Genomic DNA, 22612 nt, shown 5'->3' on the forward strand with positions numbered 1-22612 from the left:
CAGACCATTGTCCGCAGCAAACTACCCAGCCTTCAGGAAAACAGTGACCACGACACCACACAACCCTACCACAGCAATCTCTGCAAGACATGCCGGATCATCGACACGGATGCCATCATCTCATGTGAGAACACCATCCACCAGGTACACGGTACATACTCTTGCAACTCGGCCAACATTGTCTACCTGATACGCTGCAGGAAAGGATGTCCCGAGGCATGTTACATTGGGGAGACCATGCAGACTCTACGACAACGGATGAATGAACACCGCTCGACAATCACCAGGCAAGACTGTTCTCTTCCTGTTGGGGAACACTTCAGCGGTCACGGGCATTCGGCCTCTGATCTTCGGGTAGGCGTTCTCCAAGGCGGCCTTCACGACACACGACAACGCAGAGTTGCTGAGCAGAGACTGATAGCCAAGTTCCGCACACATGAGGACGGCCTCAACCGGGATCTTGGGTTCATGTCACACTATCTGTAACCCCCACAACTTGTCTGGGCTTGCAAAATCTCATTAACTGTCCAGTCTGGAGACAACACACATCTCTTTAACCTGTGCTTAACGGTCTCTCCACTCACATTGTCTGTACCTTTAAGACTTGATTACCTGTGAAGACTCACATTCCAATGATTATTTTGTAAATGGAGTTTGTGTCTTTATATGCCCTGTTTGTGAACAGAACTCCCACTTACCTGACGAAGGAGCAGCGCTCCGAAAGCTAGTGGCTGTTGCTATCAAATAATGGTATTGTGAGACTTCTTACTGTGTTTACCCCAGTCGAACGCCGGCATCTCCACATCATGGGATATCAAGAACATAGGTCACTGTCGTTAAATGAGGGGTCAGCCATTTAAGACTAAGATGAGGAAAACATCTTCACTCAACTGTTCTAGATCCTTGCATCTCTCTCTGGCAGAGAGCTGTGAATGCTCAGTCACAGAAGGGATGATTCATTGGCTGAGCCAGTGAATTCAACAAGAGGCCCAAAACGAGAGTTGCACCGGGTGTCAATTAGATCGCAATGCTCCTAGTCCATTCCAGCTGGCGTGATCAGGATCTCACCCAGAAAGGGCAAGAACCCGATCGGACCAAATTTTGAATTAATTCTTATCTCATTAGTGAGATTGAAGTCAAATGCAACAACCTCCTCCCCCCCCCCTCCCGCCAATCAGGTGCCAATCATTACAGGTCCCAAAAAGAGGGGACCAGGTACCATGGACTTCGAGAGGGAACAAAGAGGTGATTACCATCTGCACACTTACCCCCAGGATGCCCATGGGCAAAGCAGCCACCGCCAGTATGCAGAGTGGGGTCCTTTAAGGGAGGTGGTGGTTGAGGGGGCTTGGGCTGGGCTGGAGGGTTGAGGTCAAGGGCTTCCCCGGGGATGGGGGCTGTGTAGCTAGTCTTCTCTCTGTTGCCTTGAAAAGCTTTGAAGTAGTTTGTTCACACTCCAATTCATGTCCCATTAACTTTCCAAGCCTCTGGGCTTGCTGAGATGCCCATAAGCTTTGAACTGCATTGCTTACATTTAATCCCGCTGTCCAGTGACTTTTACAAGCCTCTTGATAATAGCTGAATGTTTTTTCAAAGGCGGGATTAGTATTGTTTGTTTTTACAGCCCTTCACAGTCCATTGAATTTTACAAGCCTTTTGATTGACAACTGAATGCTGTTTCAAAGGAGGAATTAACTTTGCTTGTTTTCATAGCACTTCAGGGTCTATTAACTCTAAAGTGATTCCTCTTTTGGGTGGGTGTTCTTTATGACTGCCTTTTTTATATTAGTTTTTTTTCCTACTCTTAAGTGCTTCCTAGCAGGTGCTCTGTCTGACCACATTATTTTAAGGGGATTTTTTTCAAGTCTGAAGTGCTTCCTAGAAAACCCAGGTATGCAGTCTGAGTGAATTTTTTTTTCTAATTCTTATGACTGAACAGCCTGTCTTTAGCGGAGGCAGATTTTAACAATACAAGCAGCTGGCACAACTCAGACATTAAAGTCCCAGGGTTCCTCAATTAGGACTTTCTCACAGCTACTGCTGAATTCGCTGGATAGACGGGATGGCCACGCCGAGGGACCTGGAGACCATTGTAGCTCACGGATAGTCAGGAACATGGCAGGGGGACTGTCAGGGATTCACGTTGGGGTCTGAAGGGGAGGGGGAGGCTTAAAAGGGGACCTGAGGGGAGGTAGGGGAGCTGAAGGGGGTGGGCCCTTGATGTCCACATTGCAGAGTGTCACTTACTTGGGGGAGGTGGGCCTGGCTGACGAGAATGGTGAGGGGGGTGGGGGTGGCGATGGTGCTCAGGTCATCCTGATGCCTGCATAGTGTGGCGGGAGGGTGACTTGAACATTTAGTGCTAGGGGTGGGGGAAGGATGTCCCTCTGCGGGCAAAGGTTGGGGTTCCCCTTCTCTCTGGGAGTGGGGGCACATTTGCCATAGACAACACTTAGAGATATTTTGGCAGAATTGCACCCTAAGTATATTTAAGACAAAGGCTGATATATTTTTGGGTACTAAGGGAATTAAAGGAGACTGCAATCGTGCGGAAGGTGAAATTGAGAAAGATGATAAACTATGACCCTGTTGAAGGCCAGAGCGTGGTCAAAAGGCCAAATGGCTTATTTCAGCCTCTATTTCTTACATTCACCTCTTACCTTCTACCACCAAAAGTAGTTTTACGTATCAAGTCCAGGGAGAGCAATCCCAGTTTCTCTTTAGGGAACTGAATTCCTTTATCCTTGGCACCATTCTAGCACATCTCTCCTCCACTCTCAACACCTTCCTGAAGTATGATCTTCAGAATTGGTCACAATACTGCAACTGGAATCTAACCGGTGTTTTATAAAGTTTTAACATAAGTTCCTTGCTTTTGTACTCTATGCTCTATTTATAAAATCAAGGAGACTTGTACACCTTTTAAAACAGCCTTCTTAACTTTTCCTTTTTTTGTTTTTTCAAGGGATGTGAGCGTCGCTGGTAAGGTCAACATTTGTTATCCATGCCTGAAAGCCCTTGAGAAGGCGGTGGTGAGCCACCTTCTTGAACTGTTGCCATCTATGTCGTGTCGGTACACGGTGCTGTTCAACAAGGAATTCTAGGTTTTTGACTTAGTATTATTGAAGAAACAATGATATAGGTCAAAGAAAGGATGATCTGTGACCTGTCACCTTCAAAGACTTATGTACATACAACCCCAGATCTCTATTCCTTCAATCTTTAACATTAGACCATATTAATGCTTTTGTCTCACTCTTCCTACCAAAATGAATAGCTTCACACTTCTCTGCATAAAATTTGGTTCATGTCACCCATCTCCGGAAGTCCGTTAATATTTTATTCATGGATTTCAACTTTTCGATTTCATATCTTCTGCAACCTTTGAAATTAAGGGGTGCAGGGGCGGGGGAAGAGAATCATTGTATGCATACTTCCAATTTTTAAAAAATTGGCTGAGATTTTGTGGCACTGTCATGGCAAGACCTGCCACAGGAGATTCAGCGGTCCACTGAAAAACCCATTGATTTCAGCCGGACTGTATTATTCCTGCAGCGAACAGGGCTGAGGAATTCGGCCCATTACCTTCTACTATTCTCTGCATTAGGTTCTTTAGCCAATTTTGTTTCCACACAGTCAATGTGCCTTTAATCTCAGCATTTTGCCGAAAAGTCTTTATCTGGAACTTTAACAAATGCTTTCTGAAAGTACACATGCAGAATATCACTATCTTCATCAGCCTTCTCTATTACTTCCTAGGATGGGATTATATTTGGCTTTTATGTCACGTGAAGCCAAGATTCACACACAAGTAATAAGCACCTTGCAAAGTATTGAAGGTTTTGCACCACTTCTGAAGAAGTATCCTCTAAAAGGTCAGCACCATCAAGCAACATGGATAAAAATTCACATAGACATTGTCAAGAACTATTTTCAATTTTTTCCCACTTGTTTCATGTTTGCATACATATATTTCTAGTTGCTAGTTAGTACAGAACTTGGATATTGCTGAAAAAAGAGACATACTGTCAAAGATTTTTGTCTTACACTCATCAGGATAGACACAAGAATATTAAATTTCAAAGGGAACAACAATATATATATTGCATGAGAAAAGGTTGAGGGACTGCTTGTGAGAATGCTGTGGAGATGTTGGCGTTGGACAGGGGTAAACACAGTAAGAAGTTTAACAACACCAGGTTAAAGTCCACAGGTTTATTTGTTGGACTTTAACCTGGTGTTGTTAGACTTCTTACTGGGAGAATGCACCAGAGAACAGTTGTCCCCATGCTGCTGTTTAACTGAAAATGATGCAATACCTAGACATATCGTTTGCAGAGGACAAGGACCTGCACATGAATATATGTAGTGTTTAACAAGTGTAAGTTGTAAGATCGAATGATAATCTTAGGTTGGTTATTAGTCAAATTCTTAGCACAATCAGGATTGTTCAGTACATGTTGTCCAATCATAAAATCACATCTAAATTTGGACATTATGTTCTGAGGTTTGCAAGCGTCGGTGAGTCAGTACTGTACTTGTTGTGAAGTGTCAAAACAACATGAAGTTTGATATGATCTACCAGACATTGGTATGTACAGCCTAAATACCTGGCATCACACCATTACTGAAATTCATATACCATACAGATGACGGCTGCCACAGGTAACCTGATACCTGGCCAGTGACCAGTTTCTGGAAAGTTCCAATGTCGAGTACAATTAAGACATGCCACAACATATCCTTCTCTGGAATTTCACATTTGCGAATGTCAAAGGCTACTTTAAAACAATTTGCTGAAATGTACTGGACATAATATGTGCATCTCTATAGGACTACATTTCCAGCAAAGACAGAAAGTCTCTGAGAACAATAGTTATGTGAAAGATGTTTTCCTATCTCACCAAGATGCATAATGATGCATTTTGGGCGTTAATGGTTAGGCCATTACAGAATCGAATCATCTCCAGTTTTGAAACAAAAGCAACCATCGGTTCAGACATCAGGTAAACAGACACTTCTGAAATCATCATGGGGAGAGAGGGGTGTGACTGAAGTAACCATTCTGAAATCTCTTTAATACAGCAGCTATAACAAGAGGTAAGTTAATAGTCTGGAAAAGCTGTTAATGACCTTATGAATGACCTTAATGAATTTACTTGCAGGTCTAGAGATTCTCTGAGCTCTGAAGTAAGACCCCGACCTGGCAATGACCCTGAGGACTTCAATACATGGAACCAGACATCAGCACATCCGTGACCGCGGCCCCAGAGACGTCATCAACTTACCGGCCCTCGACCCATCCATTGGACATCCTCCAATCTCCGAAGCCAAACCGCAGACCTGCAGTGACTCGGAACACCCGACCGCGCAGACCCACCTTCCAACGCAGGAACCACAAGCAAGGCAACAAATCCTCCATCCACACATTGACCAGAGTGAAGAACCTTATTGGACACACCTATACCCTTAATACCGCATACTACTCTCACTGTCTCCCAGGCCCGAAAAGAAGCAGTCACTCCAGGAAGCGTGGAAAGCGTGCAGGCCTGCAGGTGAGAGTGAAACAATGTGGTCCCAAGGCCGTCCTCCCTAGCTTACGCCCAGAAAATGTCCAATCTCTGGAAAACAAGCTAGACTTAAAGCCAGACTCACTTTCCAAAGAGAACAGCTTCACCGGAGTGTGCTCTACAACCAGAGGGCTTCCCAATCCACCGAGTGGACTGCACAGTGGCCTCAGGCAAGACTGAGGTGGGGTCTGCCTTCTAATCAAAACCTCCTGGTGCCTAGACATAGCTACACTGGTGAGTTTCTGCTCCCCACACCTAGAATACCTGACGCTAAAATGCCGCCCCTACTACCTTCTGCGGGAGTTCACCCCTGATATCCTGACAGCAGTTTACATCCCACCCCACAAAGGTGGACCAAATATACACCACCACAAATAGCCTTGACACGAAACATTCCAAGGCCTTATTCAACATGGCTAGGGACTTCAATCAGGCCAAGCTCAAGAGGCTTCTATCAAGATACTACTAACACATCTCCTGTTCCACTAGAGGCCCAAACATCCTAGACCACTGCTACACAAATATCAAAAATTCATACCATTCTATTGCCCACCCACATTTTGGTAAATCAGACCACAAGGCTGTGCTCCTGCTCCCGGCTTACAAGCAAAAACTGAAACGGGAGAAACACCAAAGGAAGTCAAGCAATGTTGGTCTGAAGAATCGAATGATCTCCCTACGGGACTGCCTAGGGTCAGTCGACTGGTCAGTATTTTAAAAATCTGCAATCAGCCTGAACGAGTTCGCCACTACAGTAACTGGCTTCATTGGTAAATGTGTAGAAGACTGTGTGTCAAAGAAGCAAATCCGTGTGTTTCCCAACCGGAAACCATGGATGAACAGGGATATCCACTGCTTGCTGAAGTCCAGGTCTGAGGTGTTTAAGTCAGGCAACCCTGACCTTTACAAGTTGGACTGGGGTAAACACAGTAAGAAGTTTAACAACACCAGGTTAAACACCAGGTTACAGAATTCCCACTCACCTGAAGAAGGAGCTTAAGGCTCCGAAAGCTTGTGGCTTTTGCTACCAAATAAACCTGTTGGACTTTAACCTGGTGTTGTTAAACTTCTTACTGTCTTTACAAGAAAGCCAGATATGAACCAGATCCATCAAAGATGCCAAAAGAAAGTACCGGACCAAGCTAGAATCCCAGGTTAGCCACATGGACTCCCACCGACTATGTCAAGGTCTGCAAGACATAACAGGCTACAAGATGAAGGCAGGTAAAATTGCCAGCTCCAATGCACCCCTCTCCGATGAGCTCAATGCATTCTATGCCCGTTTTGAGCAAGACATCAGCGAGAGCATCCCCTCCATCCCAGAAGCCTTGGATGAACCTGTATCCTACATCACCATTGCAGATGTCAGAGCAGCCTTCTCAAGTCAACCCACGGAAAGCAACTGGCCCAGACGGGGTATCCAGACGAGCACTCAGGTCCTGTGCGGACCAGCTAGCAGGGTATTCGCAGACATCTCCAACCTCTCTTTAAACCAATCTGAGGTTCCTATCTGTTTCAAGAAGACAACCATCATTCCAGTACCAAAGAAAAGCCAGGCAGCGTGCTTTAATGACGCATCATCTGGTGGTTCTGACATCCATCATTATGAAGTGTTTCAAAGGGTTAGTCATGGTATAAATCAACTCCTGCCTCCCAGATGGCCTGGATCCACTACAGTTCACCTATCGCTGCACAAGGTCCACAGCAGATGCCATCTCCCTGGCCCTATATTCAACCCTGGAACAGCTAGATAACAAAGACATCTATGTCAGACTCCTATTCATAGACTACAGCTCAGCCTTTAACACCATTATTCCTATGAGACTCATCCCAAAACTTCGTGGCATGGGGCTCAGCTCCTCCCTCTGCAACTGGATCCTGGACTTCCTAACCCACAGACTGCAGTCAGTAAGGATAGACAACAACACCTCCTCCACGATCATCCTTAACACCAGTGCTCTGCAAGGCTGTGTCCTCAGCCCCCTATTATACTCCTTATACACCTCTGATTGCATGGCCAAATTCCCCTACAACTCAATTTTCAAGTTTGCTGATGACACCACCGTTATAGGTCAGATCTCAAACAATGACGAGACACAGTACAGGAAAAGATAGAGAATCTGGTGAACTGGTGCAACGACAATAATCTCTCCCTCACTGTTAACAAAACAAAGGAGATAGTCATCGACTTCAGGAAGCGTAGTGGAGGGCATGCTCCTGTCTACATCAATGGGGAAGAAGTAGAAATGGTTGAGAACTTCACATTTTTATGTGTCCAGGTCAGCAACACCCTGTCCTGGTCCCTCCATGCTGGCGCTAGAGTTAAGAAAGCCCACCAATGCCTCTACTTTCTCAGGAGATTAAGGAAATTTGGCATACCCATTACAACTCTCACCAACCTCTACAGATGCACCATAGAAAGCATTCTTTCCGGTTGTATCACAATTTGGTATGCCTCCTGCTCTGCCCAAGACCGCAATAAACTACAAAGGGTTGTGAACGAAGCCCAGTCCATCAGTCAAACCAGCCTCCCAGCCTCGACACTCTCTACACTTCCCGCTGCCTCGAAAAAGCATAATCAAGGACCCCACACACTCCGGACATAATCTCTTCCACCTTCTTCCGTCGGGAAAAAGATACAAAGGTCTGAGGACACATTCCAACCAAATCAAAAACAGCTTTTTCCCTGCTGCCATCAGACTTTTGAATGGACTTACCTCGCATTGTGATCTTTCTCTACACCCTAGCTATGACTGTAACACTACATTCTGCACTCTCTTCTTTCCTTCCCTATGTATGGTATGCTTTGCCTGTTAGTGTGCATGAAACAATACTTTTCACTGTATACTGTATACCTATGACAATAATAAATCAAATCAAATCAAAACCTGCCTCCAGAATCGTCTGGTTCCACTGAAAATCAATAGACTTTTGGCTGGACTGCTGAATCTCATGCGATGGGTCCTGCCACAAGGGGGTCCAGAATTCCCAGCCATTGAGTAAATATCTTCATTCTTCTAAATCCTTCAAGAAAACCTGTTAATATAAAACCATATCGGGCGGCACGGTAGCACACGGTTTAGCAGTGGGTGACTGTGTGGAGTTTGCATGTTCTCCCTGTGTCTGCATGGGTTTCCTCTGGTTGCTCCGGTTTCCTCCCACAGTCCAAAGATGTGCAGGTTAGGTGGATTGGCCATCCTAAATTGCTCCTTAGTCCCAGGATGTGTAGGTTAGATGGATTAGCCATGGAAAATGTGTGGGGTTATAGGGATAGGACAGGGGAGAGGGCCTGGGTAAAATAATCTGACAGAGTTGGTGCAGACTCGATGGACCGAATGGCCCCTTTTGCACTGTCGGGATTCTATGATTCATAAGACATATGAGCAGAAGTCGGCCCATCGAGTCTGCTCCACCATTCAATGAGATCGTGACTGATCTGAATCTTCAACTCCACTTCTCCACTTTATGGATTCCTTACTGATTAAAAATCTGTCTATCTTAGCCCTAAACATATTTAATGATCCAGCATCTATAACCTTCTGTGGCAAAGAACTCCACAGATTTACTACCATCAGAGAAGAAATTCCTTCCTATCTGTGTCATAAATGGGTGACCCCTTACTCTTGAGGTTACGCCCTCTAGTCCTAGACTCTCCCACAAGGGGAAATAAGTGCAAAATTCAAATCTTTTATTAACAATTTCAAGATTTTCTTCTTTTTAATGGGAACTAGTTTTTACCTGATCTGTAAAGAAATATTGCAAATGATTAACCAAAAAGAAATCAATATTTTTTCAAAATTGTTTCTCTCGCCACCCCATCTCTTTTACCTAATTTTCTGGTTGACTTCACTCCGAATTTTTAGAACTTCATTCCCTTTATATTCAAGTTCTTTGGTCAAGGTGCTTAAATTGTCATGCATAGACAGGTTCTCCTCATCCAGCTCTTTTATGTGTTGTTCACGATGCCGTACGTCTTCTTGCAGGTCAGATATTCTGCTCAGGAGTTCTTTCTTCTAGATTGCAAAAGGAATCGGTGAATTAGTAGGCATATACCACTATAAAGGGGCAATTCTATGAAATGCATTTCCACTTCGAACCTCACCTAAGCGGCTGACACAGCATTATAACATGAAAATTCTTAACAAAGTCCAAAAGAAACAAAATAGCTTGATTTTCAATTCTCCCTCCCCTAATCCCACAGAAAACATCCACAAAACCAATGTGTATCCATTATGAAAACATTTTATTAAAAGCATAGTTTCATTCATTCGCTCTCCAGTTTATCAGCTGCTATTCAGAAATACAAATACACATTACAATGATTCAAATCATGACACAGAAGTCGGGGAGTAAAAGAAAGAAGTATTTCTTAGTAAAGAGAATACAAATAAATGACCCTAATGGCTGAAGCATCATTACAGGAAAAATAAGCAATCGGCTAATCTAAAAGTCATTATTTTAAACAGAAAAATAAAAACAAAATATGAATATTATTGAAAAGACATTTTGTTGCAGCTTTTCGTCTTGCACTTAGCAGGACAATCACAAGAATACCAATGTCAGAGGAAACAACAATCTTATACTGTATGAAAGTGCTAATTGATTGGCAAGTGGACTCTGATTGGTAAAGGCATTGCCATGGAGAATGAACCAGATAATTATGACCGAAAGTTAACTGCCAAGCATTGTTTGAAAATTTAGACCAGGTAACTTGACTTTCCCTTGATGAATGATCCAATGAATGACTATCATTTACTTTGTTTGCAGAAACAGGCACATTGTCTGCATGTTCTTTTTGTCTGCAACGAATAGGACCCTGTGTATTAATACATGTAGCTTGCAGTACAAGCAAATGTGACACACAGTGAGCCTGACTGACAGTCTTTAAATTGGTTTTGTGTAATTTGTAGCGCGCTGAGGATTACTTAGCAAATATTGCCCAATTGCAGAATCACATCTAACTTTGGATACTTGATACTGTGGATGTTGGAGATCTGAAATTAACACAAAAAGGTCTGGAAGCATCTGTGGAGAGACAAACAGAGTAAATGTTTCAAGTCCAAAATGACCCTTCTTCGGAAACCTAGGGTCTTTAAGGAAGGGGCTGCAAAGATAGAGGATGTATTAGTTGTGATCATCCAAGATTCACTAGATTCTGAAAAGGCCCCCCTGGATTGGAAATTCGAAAATGTGACACTTCCATTCAAGAAAGGAGAGAGACAGGAAGCAGGAAGCTGCAGGCCAGTTAGCCTAACATCTGTGAAAAGGAATTGCATTTTGGATGAGATAAATGATGGGCATTTAAAAAATCATAATATACCATAACATCCATGCTCCTCAGTGTTGCCTTTGGGGAGTGCCCTAATGATATGTTGGGGAGTCCCTCTTGGAAGTTCCCAAGCAAGGGTTTACTCAGCAATTGTCCAGAAGGATTAACTTCTGGACAATTGCAATGGGCTTGGAAGCATCTGACAAAGCGATTTAAAATCGCTAAATTTGGATGGCTCCGCCAGTTTTACCCTCATAATTACTCTCAAAGAGTTAGAAGGAAAAAAACTTCAGAATAACCATTTTAAAGACCTAGACCAACCCACATATGTGACATCTCCCACACCCCGAACTTCCCCTACGCCTCCAGAGGACCCCATACGCCCCAATCATCACTGACCCCTGCAACTTTAACTTTATCAACATTGACTGGGACAGCCATAGTATGAGAGGGTTGGATGGAGAGAAATATGTTGAGTGTATTCAGGAGGAATTTGTGGACATGCAGGTGTCTGTTGCGATTCTCCTCATACGAGCAGATCCTGTGTATACGGATCCACTCCATCTGACGAAGGAGCAGCGCTCTGAAAGCTAATGGCATTTGCTACCAAATAACAAGCCCTCCGTATACACGGGATCTGCTCAGATGTGGAGGATCGCAACAGACACCTCCAGAAGCTGAAAGATGCCCTCATAAGAACAGGATATGGCGCTCGACTCATCGATCGACAGTTCCGACGCGCCACAGCGAAAAACCGCACCGACCTCCTCAGAAGACAAACATGGGACACGGTGGACAGAGTACCCTTCGTCGTCCAGTACTTCCCCGGAGCAGAGAAGCTACGGCATCTCCTCCGGAGCCTTCAACGTGTCATTGATGAAGATGAACATCTCGCCAAGGCCATTCCCACACCCCCACTTCTTGCCTTCAAACAACCACACAACCTCAAACAGACCATTGGCCGCAGCAAACTATCCAGCCTTCAGGAGAACAGTGACCACAACACCACACAACCCTGCCACAGCAACCTCTGCAAGACGTGCCGGATCATCGACACGGATGCCATCATCTCACGTGAGAACACCATCTACCAGGTACACAGTACCTACTCTTGCAACTTGGCCAACATTGTCTACCTGATACGCTGCAGGAAACGATGTCCCGAGACATGGTACATTGGGGAAACCATGCAGACGCTATGACAACAGATGAATGAACACCGCTCGACAATCACCAGGCAAGACTGTTCTCTTCCTGTGGGGGAGCACTTCAGCGGTCACGGGCATTCAGCCTCTGATCTTCGGGTAAGCGTTCTCCAAGGCGGTCTTCACGACACACGACAGCGCAGAGTCGCTGAGCAGAAACTGATAACCAAGTTCCCCACACGAGGACAGCCTAAACCGGGATCTTGGGTTTATGTCACACTATCAGTAACCCCCACAGCTTGCCTCCTGGACTTGCAGAATCTCACTGGCTGTCCTGTCTGGAGACAATACACATCTCTTTAATCTGTGCTTAATGCTCCCTCCACTCACATTGTCTGTATCTTTAAGACCTGGTTGGCTGTAGAGATTCACATTCTAATCAGTATTCTGTAACTTGATTTTGTGTCTCTGTATGCCCTGTTTGAGAGCAGATATCCACTCCATCTGACGAAGGAGCAGCGCTCCGAAAGCTAATGGCATTTGCTACCAAATAAACCTGTTGGACTTTAACCTGGTGTTGTTAAAACTCTTACTGTGTTCATCCCAGTCCAATGCCGGCATCTCCACATCTTGATAACAGAAGCCAGAGGGTGGTTGTAGAGGGTTGTTTTTCAAACTGGAGACCTGTGCCTCAGGGATCAGTGCTGGGTCCACTGTTATTTGTCATTTATATGAATGATTTGGATGAGAATATAGGAGGCATGGTTAGTAAGTTTGCAGATGACACCAAGATTGGTGGCAGTGAAGGTGGTTATCTCCGAGTGCAATGGGATCTTGATCAATTGGGCCAGTGAGCTGACGAATGGCAGATAGAGTTTAATTTAGATAAATGCGAGGTGATGCATTTTGGTAAATTGAACCAGGGCAGGACTTACTCAGTTAATGGTAGGGCATTGGGGAGAGTTCCAGAACAAAGAGATCTCGGGATACAGGTTTATAGCCCCTTGAAAGTGGAGTGTTGGTTTCATTGGTCAGAACATTGAATACAGAAGTTGGGACGTCTTGTTGAAGTTGTACAAGACATTGGTAAGGCCACACTTGGAATACTGTGTACAATTCTGGTCACCCTATTATAGAAAGGATATCATTAAACTAGAAAGAGTGCTGAAAAGATTTACTAGGATGCTACTGGGACTTGGTTTGAGTTATAAGGAGAGGCTTGATAGACTGGGACTTTTTTCTCTGGAGCGTAGAAGGCTGAGGGGTGATCTTATAGAGGTCTATAAAATAATGAGGGGCATAGACCAGCCAGAAAGTCAATATTTTTTCCCAAAGATAGGGGAGTCTAAAACTAGAGGGCATAGATTTAAGGTGAGAGGGGAGAGATACAAAAGTGTCCAGAGGGGCTATTTTTTCACACAGAGGGTGGTGAGTGTCTGGAACAAGCTGCCAGAGGTAGTAGTAGAGGCGGGTACAATTTTGCCTTTTAAAAAGTGTTTGGACAGTTACATGGATAAGATGGGTATAGAAGAATATAGGCCAAATGCGGGCAATTGGGACTAGCTTAGGGGTTTAAAAAAAAGGGCGGCATGGAGAAGTTGGGCCGAAGGGCCTGTTTCCATGCTGTAAACCTCTATGACTCTATGACTCTAACTGGCACAGACCAACCTGACACCATACACTCCACCGGTCCGGCCTGACAACCCACACCCCTGGCCCAGGTCTGACGCCGAAAAATCCCATCCTAAAGCTCAGAAATCACACTGACTTTCATCAGCACTCTTCAAATTGGCTAAATGGAAATTCTCATACCATGTTATTGAAAGAGTTTGGGAGAGAAGCTCAACATTTTCCCGCTATCACAGGATATTATCAGCAGCAGAAACTTCAGCAGCATTGTCGCACATTAACCAGCCAATTATTAGCTACTTCCTGCCCTCATGGGCATTTTTCTGGCATTGTGAGGGGACACCACCGTGGGTGAAGACCATCATGGAAACAGTGGTGGCCTCCCAGCAGGTTCCAAAGGGACATGTTCTCCTTTACAGCTGATCCATGGCTCATACAGATCCCCTCCAGCCACAAAAAACATCCCCACAGTTCAGACACAATTGCTGGATAGTCAGAACGCCCCCCCCCCCCCCCCGGCCACCAAATCACAAAATTGCCAGGGCCTGCCTAGCCTCAGCACAGGTAAAGTAACTTACCTTGCCTCAGTATGGATGTGTACTCTTCTTTCTGCAGTCTCAGCCACAGATTGAGCCAGCACCTCTGGGAAGCAAACCACCGTCCTTAATTGAAAAGCGGTCTCAGTGGCTGTCTCTTAATTGGCTGGTGCCAGTAAAATGCCACCCAAGTGAAGATGGTGGTCTGGTGATAATGTCACAGGATTAGTAATCCATGAAGCCCAGGCTAATGCGCTAAAGATATGGGTTCAAGCCATAGCAGCTGATGGAATTTGAATTAAATTCATAAAATCTAAATTGACCCTTCTGCATAGTATGGTGTTCCACCTTTAGGTCCCAGTGGCAGCATTATCTACCTCTATATTCTAGCAATCCTCCATTACTGACTGAATTTGTGGTTGCGTACTAAAAGCAATCTACAAGCCCATAAATATATAACAAATAGAATTTTCATGCACTTGCAAAATAATTGTTTACCAGATTTTAATGATTTACCCAATACAGCATTTAAAATAATTTAGAAGATTAATATATTAAATTATAAGTGCATAATCTCTCAGCAATTGATAATAAAACGGGAATAATAAATGTCTAAATAAAATGCTAATTATCTATTTTGGAATTACACTTATGAATCCTGTTGGAATAATTGAACAAATTTTTTTGTCTTTATTTTTATAAAAAAAACACATGGTTGACCACGATGAGTTTCAAGTACCGACATTTTGAAACAACCAAGAGTTTAATGTGACTAAATCACTTACAAAATTGGTAACAATCCAATAGAGGTGATATATAACTGTACAAGGACCAAAGTGAGTTAGGGAGTTCTCAACTAACATATCCAACCTTTGAAAGGAAACTCAATGTCAGTACAAATCCTATGACCTAATTTGTATCAGCAAATTAACGTAATAAGAAGTGCACGAAGGTCAATTTTGAGAATCATTACTCAGTTGGCCAAGAGAAAGTGCTTTAGGCTTTTGGTTAAAATCCACTGAAAGAGTGGAAAGGTCACCAGTGTGAAGCAACTAAATATATATTCCACAATGTTCATAGTTCCCAGCATGGAATTCTTCATTCACGTCATCAGGGGAGACTTCGCCAGAGGGAAAGGCAGATACCTCAGAACATAAAGGGTAAAGATTTTAATAAATCAGTCCCCCATAATTATTTCCGGGCATCAGTATCAACAGTTCAAATAAATAAATGTAGTTTCCCATGGTCAGAGACAGCATTACTACAGCAGCAATGAGCATACAGAAAAAAACCAGGGAAGGAAATAAAATTTTAAGAAAAAATAATGTAATGTAAAAAAATCAAGTTGGCATTACTGATATTTCAGAGCACATAGCCTCTTTCCTGTTCAGACAACTATTATACTTAACTTAAACTACTTTGAATAACATAATTGAATAGCACCATGTCTGGAGCAGTTAGTTGAGCTGTGGATTAACAGTACTTGGTGTGTAAATTGTGGCAATACATTTTTTTTAAAGGAATAGAACAATGAACTAACCCACCTGCTGTCTGTGCAGCTCAATAGCCTGATCTAATTCCATTTTCACAGCCTCCATTTCCTGCTGGTGGTTTTGTCTCAGCTGATCCATTGCTATAGAATGCTGGTAGTTCAGATCAGAGCGCAAAGAAGCTAGAAAAACCATATAACATAGCATGAGTATTTGCAACACCTTCTTAAGTTTGGAATTGGTCAACAAGCTGGAAAAAAGTTAAGAAAGAATACACCAAAAAGATCGAGGAAAACAAGGCCAACAATGCTATTGGCAGCATCCCACAATATTATGTTTTTAAAACTGTCTTGACAGAAACAAAAAAAATAGAATTTAAATATCATGCACTTAATATTAACGCAATTTAATATGTGAGCATTTTGATGATGGGTATAAATTAAGATCTTAGAATTAATTGATGTTGTGTCCACTTTGTAAGTGTAAAATGTACACCCAGGTACCAAATTGTTCAAAGGTCTGTGCTTGAAACAGGAAAAATGATTTGTCACGAAAATTAAACATCTTACAACCTTGCAAGAGGTCTTTGAAGTCTTACTATTTCTCCCGGGATCTTCCATCCAACACGTATCCTACTCATACAAAAATAAATAATTGCTTTAAAGTAGGATAACTTTTAGAAAATATTTACTTGACTAATGGAAGCACCACATGAAATTAAAAAGCATTTTTCAACATTTTTTTCTTTTGATTGCTGCTTGGGAAACTAAGTGCCAGTCCCAGAATCTGAATGAGGTTAGCTGGTGGAACGCTGGTATTTTTGCGCTTATTCATTTCCAATTATTTATTTGTCCCAAGTCAAAGATTATTGAAAGCTTATATTTCCAGGGTGCCAAGTCTGATTTCATCTACGTATGGCTTGTTCAAACCAGTGGGAAAGGATAGAATGTACAGTGCTGCTCAGCTAAGTTACAGAGTTCTTTCAGACTACTCTCCGTTCTATAACTTGGTGGGCCTGAAGCCAACCATATTGATCCCACATGGTTCTAGCTTAGATGAAGTGGCAACAAATAATACCTGAAGGAACTCAATCCAATACTGGGAAGCTGAGTGTCAATCCCAGAATCCAGGCGAGGGCAGCTGATCAGCAGTTGGATAGAGGAGTCTGCCACTATTTTTTTATATTATGCTCAGCCACCGGCTGCTTCCTTTATATCACCTACAAGATGTATTGCAGCAACCAGAGTTTTTTCAAAGCATCTTCCAAACCCACAACCTCTACCATCTTGAAGAATAATGATAGCTAATGCATGGGAACACCACTACCTGCAAGTTCCCCTCTAAGTTATAATCATCCAGACTTGAAGCCAAATTGTTTCTCCTTCAACGTCACTGGGTCAAAATTTCTGAACTCTCTTCCCAACAGCACTGTGGATGTACCAATAGTACATGGAGTAGTTCAAGGCAGTGACTCATCACCACCCAAAGGCAATTAAGGACAGAAAATGTTGGGTGAACTCCCACTGAAAAAAAAAGCATGAAATCAGTTTCCCCGCGAATTCGACACTTAGAACTCTTTTGGGAGAATCCCGGCCTTAGTGTCATATTCTTACGAATATTTGTTAACATTTTATTCTGTATGTAACATAACTGCAAAGCATGATGGATAAGTTAAGTTGAATGTTAGCTAAAGTTTGTACAAACGGTATGAAATACCGAGAAGCTATGTAAAATGGTTAATTCATTTAATATGAAACTTAAATGGAAATGCTTTAAACTTTAAACAACCTCAGGGAAATATCTGACAATTCGTACAGTAAAAGACTGTAAATATGCACTGCTGGTAATGAGCTGTTTTAAGACATAATGACCCTTTTAAGCTGCCTTTGTTAGGTGACCGCAAAGCCACAGCAGCAGGAGGTGTGACCTTTTGGTCTAAGAGCTGTGAAAGGCAAAAGGCATGAGTTGCATAGAGTTAATGGCATCAAGGGATTGAGAGACTGAACCCTCAGCAAACAACAGAGACACAGATCATATTGTTGCGAGGGTCTTGAAATAAATGCCAGCACAAAGCCTTGGTAGAACAATCAAGTGGACAGAGAAGGAGTTTTATCTAATATGGAAAACAAGCAGGGCTGGAAAAGGGTACAGAGTAAGAACTTGTAAGACCTCAAAGGATGCATCATCAGAAAGAAGATAGACTTCAATCAAGAGATGAGCGCCACAGTCAACTGGAGTGAAGACGGGAATGGGTTAATGAACTTTGGAACACTTAAGCATTGAGAGCCGAACTCTGTGATGTGAGAAACACTGTAGAGCTCATGTTTTCGTTAGAGCTCGGTGTTTACATGTCTGTGGAACTTGATTTCGTGCATCCAAACCAGATAAGAGAGACAGCTGTCCTTGCTGTTCCCAGCTAATTGTGTATCAGGACTGTGGCTAAGCAGAATCAGCTAAGCTAACTCCATTTTATGTTCCTTTCTATTATGTACCTTTGTTTAACGCAGTGGAGCTGACATGTATGCCTGCTGTGATCATATACTAATAGATTCATATATATTCATTATATACTCTTCATCATTACCAATATAAATTGTTATATAAGCCCCTGTGTTTTAGTTAACCTGTTTGTGCAAACTTATAATCTAATCAACCCACAGGAGTCCACATAGAGGCGACAAAACACAGCCTTGAGATGGCCACGATTACGCGAAGGATGGAATCGCTGAGACAGCAATAATCGTGGGAAGATGAGGACGTGACCGGGGCGAAAAATTATGTATAAATGTTTGCTCTTGACCTGTATTCAGTAAGAAGTCTGAGACCGTGTTAGGGAGGACTTCTTCCACAATCGTGCAAATAAATCACTGTACTTTGACTCTACGACTAGTCTCAGAGGTATTATTTTACCTACAACAGGAGGTTGAGGACCGGTATTCCACAGTGAATGCAACTGCTTAACACTTCCTTTTGCTAATTATTACTTATTGTGATAATCTTAATAAATCTGTGAAGTTTGTGAAAACACACTTGTGCCCAGTGTAGTCGCTAGCTAGACTGAATCACACATCTCCCAAATTAAGTCTGTAATTGACCCAAATCTTATAATTAAATTAAAACAAACTCCAGATCTTACACATTTCACAAATGCTTTTTTTTTGTAAAAAAAAACTAATCAGTTCTAAACAGGAAGATATATGCTATTTATTTAAGGCACAACAGATTAATTGTAAAAACAATAGTGTGAATCAGAAGAATTATTTAAAATACATACCAAGTATTAATTTTCCTTCTTCTTGTAGCTCTGTCCTCAAATCCTGTAGTTGCTGCTTTGCTTCCTTTTGCAAAGCCTCCAGATTAATTCTCTCAGCATCCTTCCGAGCTTGAAAATCTTCCATATGCTGCTGGTTTAAGAATTCTTCCAGTTGCTGTAAAACATACTCAACATAATGATGTTCTTTACTTCTCCATTCAACTTGATCTGTCATGGCTTTTTTTAGGTAATGAGTTCACAAATTACAATTTCAAATTTTCAGAAGGAAAGTTTGCTCACAGTAGTTTACAGTTCATTGTACATTACATACAATTCTGATTCATAATCTTCTATTAGCAGTTAATTACTGATCCCCATGTATAAAAATCTGAGACCATAACATCTCAAATAAACACAGATAAACTTCAATGAGTTTGCAATTGAATTACTGCACAGAAAATAACTTAAATATATTTACTGATGCAATAAAGGGAAAGATACTTATTCTAAACTTATCAAAAACTCATTGTTAGCCAGGTAGTCAGGTCACCCATAACTACCTTGATCTACAAGAGTGCCTTGGTCATACAACTGTCCATATTAGAGAAGTATGCGTCTCTAATTTCAGCTACTGTGTCATGCAGCTAATAACAATCATTGTGGCTTCTACTTTATTTTTAAATTTATTTTATGGGATGTGGGCATTGCTGGCAAGGCCAGCATTTATTGCCGATTCCTAGTTGACCTTCAGAGGTCGTAAGCTGCCTATTTGAACCGCTGCAGTCACTGAGAGGTAGGTACACCCACAGTTCTGTTAGGGAGAGATTTCCAAGAATTTGGTCCAGGGACAGTGAAGGAACACACACACATTCTCTGCCAGGTGTGGGGTGACCATCTCAGTGAGAATGCCATCCAAAAGAACGTAGGATGAGGCCATTCAGCCCTTTGAGCCTGCTCCTCCATTCATTATGATCATTGCTGATCATCCAACTCAATAGCCTGATCCTGCTTTTCTCCCATATCCTTTGATCCCCTTCACCTCAAGTGCTATATCTAACTGCTTCTTGAAATATTCAATGTTTTGGCCTCAAATACTTTCTGTGGTAGTGAATTCCATAGGCTGATCACTCTCTGGATGAAGAAATGTTTCCTCATCTCTGTCCTAAATGATCTACAGTGTGTCCTCAGACTGTGACTCCTGGTTCTAGATATCCCCAACCATTGGGAACATCCTTCCTGCATCTACCCTGGCGAGTCCTGTTGGAATTTTAGTTTTCTATGAGATTACCCCCTCATTCTGCTGGACTCCATTGAGTACAATCTTAACTGACTCAATTTCTCCTCATTCATCAGTCCTGCCATCCTAGGAATGTCTGGTAATCTGGTAAACCTTCTCTGCACTCTCTTCAGCAAGAATATCCTTCCTCAGATAACAAGACCAAAACTGCACACAATATATCAGGTGCGGTCTCACCAAAAGAAAAAATTGCAAGACGGCACCGGAGTGTGTTGACTGGGCAAGCTGTGCCCCACATACCCTTTAATTCTATCTATTACTCTTGTTCTATGCTTTTAAAACTCCATTCTAACTCTTTAAAACTCTGTAATAATGCTTTAATTCAATCTCTGCTATCAGACCTCTGAATGGACCTACCTCACATTAAGTTAATCTTTCTCTACACCCTAGCTATGACTGCAACACTACATTCTGCACCCTCTCCTTTCCTTCTCTATGTACGGTATGCTTTGTCAGTATAGTGTGCAAGAAACAATACTTTTCACTGTATATATGTGACAATCAGAAATCAAATACAAAATCACCAAGGCCCTATATATTTGTATCACAATATCCCTGCTCCTGTACTCAAATCCTCATGCTATTAAGGCCAACATACCATTTGCCTTTTTTATTGCCCACTGCATCTGCATGCTTGCCTTCAGTGACTGGTGTACGAGGACACCCAGGTCGTGTTGCACATTTCCCTCTCCTAATTTATGGCCATTCAGATAATTGCCTTCTTGTTTTTGCTATCAAAGTGGATAACCTCACATTTATCCACATTATTCTGCATCTGCCAATCATTTGCCCACTCAGTCAAATTGTCCAAATCACAGTGAAGGATCTCTGCATCCTTTTCACAGCTCCCTCCCACCCAGCTCTGTGTCATGTAAATTTGGAGATATTACATCAATCCCTCATTTAAATCCTTAAATATATCTAAATATATGGGATCCTAGCACTGGCCCCTGTGGTGTCTGACAAGTCAATGCCTGCCATTGGAAAAATACCTGTTTATTCCTACCCGTTGTTTCCTGTCTGCCAACCAGTTTTCTATCCATCTCAATACACTACCCTCAATCCCATGTACTTTAATTTTACATGCTGATCTCTTATGTTAGACTTTGTCAAAAGCCTTCTGAAGGTCCAAATAAACGACATTCACTGGCTCCCCTTCATCAACTCCACTAGTTACATCCTTGATGAGTTTCAGTAGATTTGTCAAGCATAATTTCCCTTTCATAAATGCATGCTGACTCTGTCCAATCCTGCCACTGATTTCCAAGTGCTTTGCTTTGATAAAATCTTTGATAATAGATTCTAGAATTGTCTCCACGACCGATATCAGGCTTACTGGTCTATAATTCCCTGTTTTCTCTCCACCTCCCTTTTTAAATAGTGGGGTTACATTAGCTACCCTCCAATCTGTAGATTCTCCACATCGTCCAGCTCAGTAGATTGACATACACAACCACGCCGACCAGGGAAGATGTTATTTGGGAGGTCAGCTCCTGTGGGCCCCAAAGGAGGATCACCCTTCAGTGCAGAAAGAGGATGAATGATCTAATTCTCTCTGCTAAGATAAGGTGAGCCTTCTTCTCACTTCAAACTCACACTCTCATAAGGGCATCAGGCAAACGTCCACAGGGATGTCACACACTACCATCAGCACTGATTGTCCGACAGCCTCTTTGACATCACCTTCTCATGTATGACCCTTCAGCCCTTCCTGGTTATGACTCAGCATACACACAGCAGGCATGCATGCTTTTGAACTGCTCTTTCATCCATGGTGCTCACAGGCAATCCATCTGTCTTTATGCAAGACAAGATTTCCCACAAAAACAGGGAGAGATCCCAAACCGAAATGGGGACACTGGAGTTTAAGGCACTCACTCCCTATGAGGAACAGGCAGCAGAGCTAGCTGGCAGGGTAAGGGATTGTTGCTATGCGAAAGGCAAGATCAGCGTCCCCCAACGAGCCAGTCAGGGTCCATTCCTTATACATCAGCTCCACACAGACAATAGACTGTGAATGACCTATAATATAGAAGTCTGCTTAGGCAATCACTCATCATCTCTATTCTAGCCACCAGTAAGAAAAGGCAGAAGGAGAGAGTCAGTAAGTGAATCAGACCCAACCACCTCAGATGAAGAGGCTGATGATCTATCTCATGAAGGTGCATCACTCAACTCACCTGCACCTCCACTAGCGTAGATATACACATTCAGTGGATCCTAGTTCTAGAGCAGGCTCGGGGTCAGTATCTGCTGAGTACCTCACAGACACCTGTCCACAGCAGGTGGAGGCAGTGACTGCCAAGGTCTTTGATACTCGGAAGACTGATGGAGACTTTAGGTCTCTGCTGAGTCCAAGTCCAATAAGTAGCCTATGAAACCTGTCAAGACAAATGTTAGAAATGCGAAGATAGGCAGTGTTG

The 22612-nt window shown here is 42.7% G+C and overlaps 1 protein-coding gene across 13 annotated transcripts in view; it reads right to left on the minus strand.

Moving 5' to 3' along the window:
• fam184ab (family with sequence similarity 184 member Ab) overlaps positions 1–22612 on the minus strand; it is a 189140-nt gene that overhangs the window by 33812 nt on the left and 132716 nt on the right. For 12 of the 13 annotated variants that reach the window (XM_078212733.1, XM_078212732.1, XM_078212727.1 and 9 more), the window contains 3 exons: positions 18914–19067; positions 15694–15821; positions 9399–9583 (listed from right to left, as the gene is read on the minus strand). In XM_078212733.1, the coding sequence (XP_078068859.1) occupies positions 9399–9583; positions 15694–15821; positions 18914–19067 (467 nt within the window). Of the gene's footprint in view, positions 1–9263; positions 9314–9398; positions 9584–15693; positions 15822–18913; positions 19068–22612 lie in introns of those variants that run through there. The other variant, XM_078212735.1, reaches the window with a different exon arrangement.

The sequence above is a fragment of the Mustelus asterias genome, chromosome 5 (assembly GCF_964213995.1).
Source record: "Mustelus asterias chromosome 5, sMusAst1.hap1.1, whole genome shotgun sequence".
In the NCBI taxonomy this organism is placed as follows: Eukaryota; Metazoa; Chordata; class Chondrichthyes; order Carcharhiniformes; family Triakidae; genus Mustelus; species Mustelus asterias.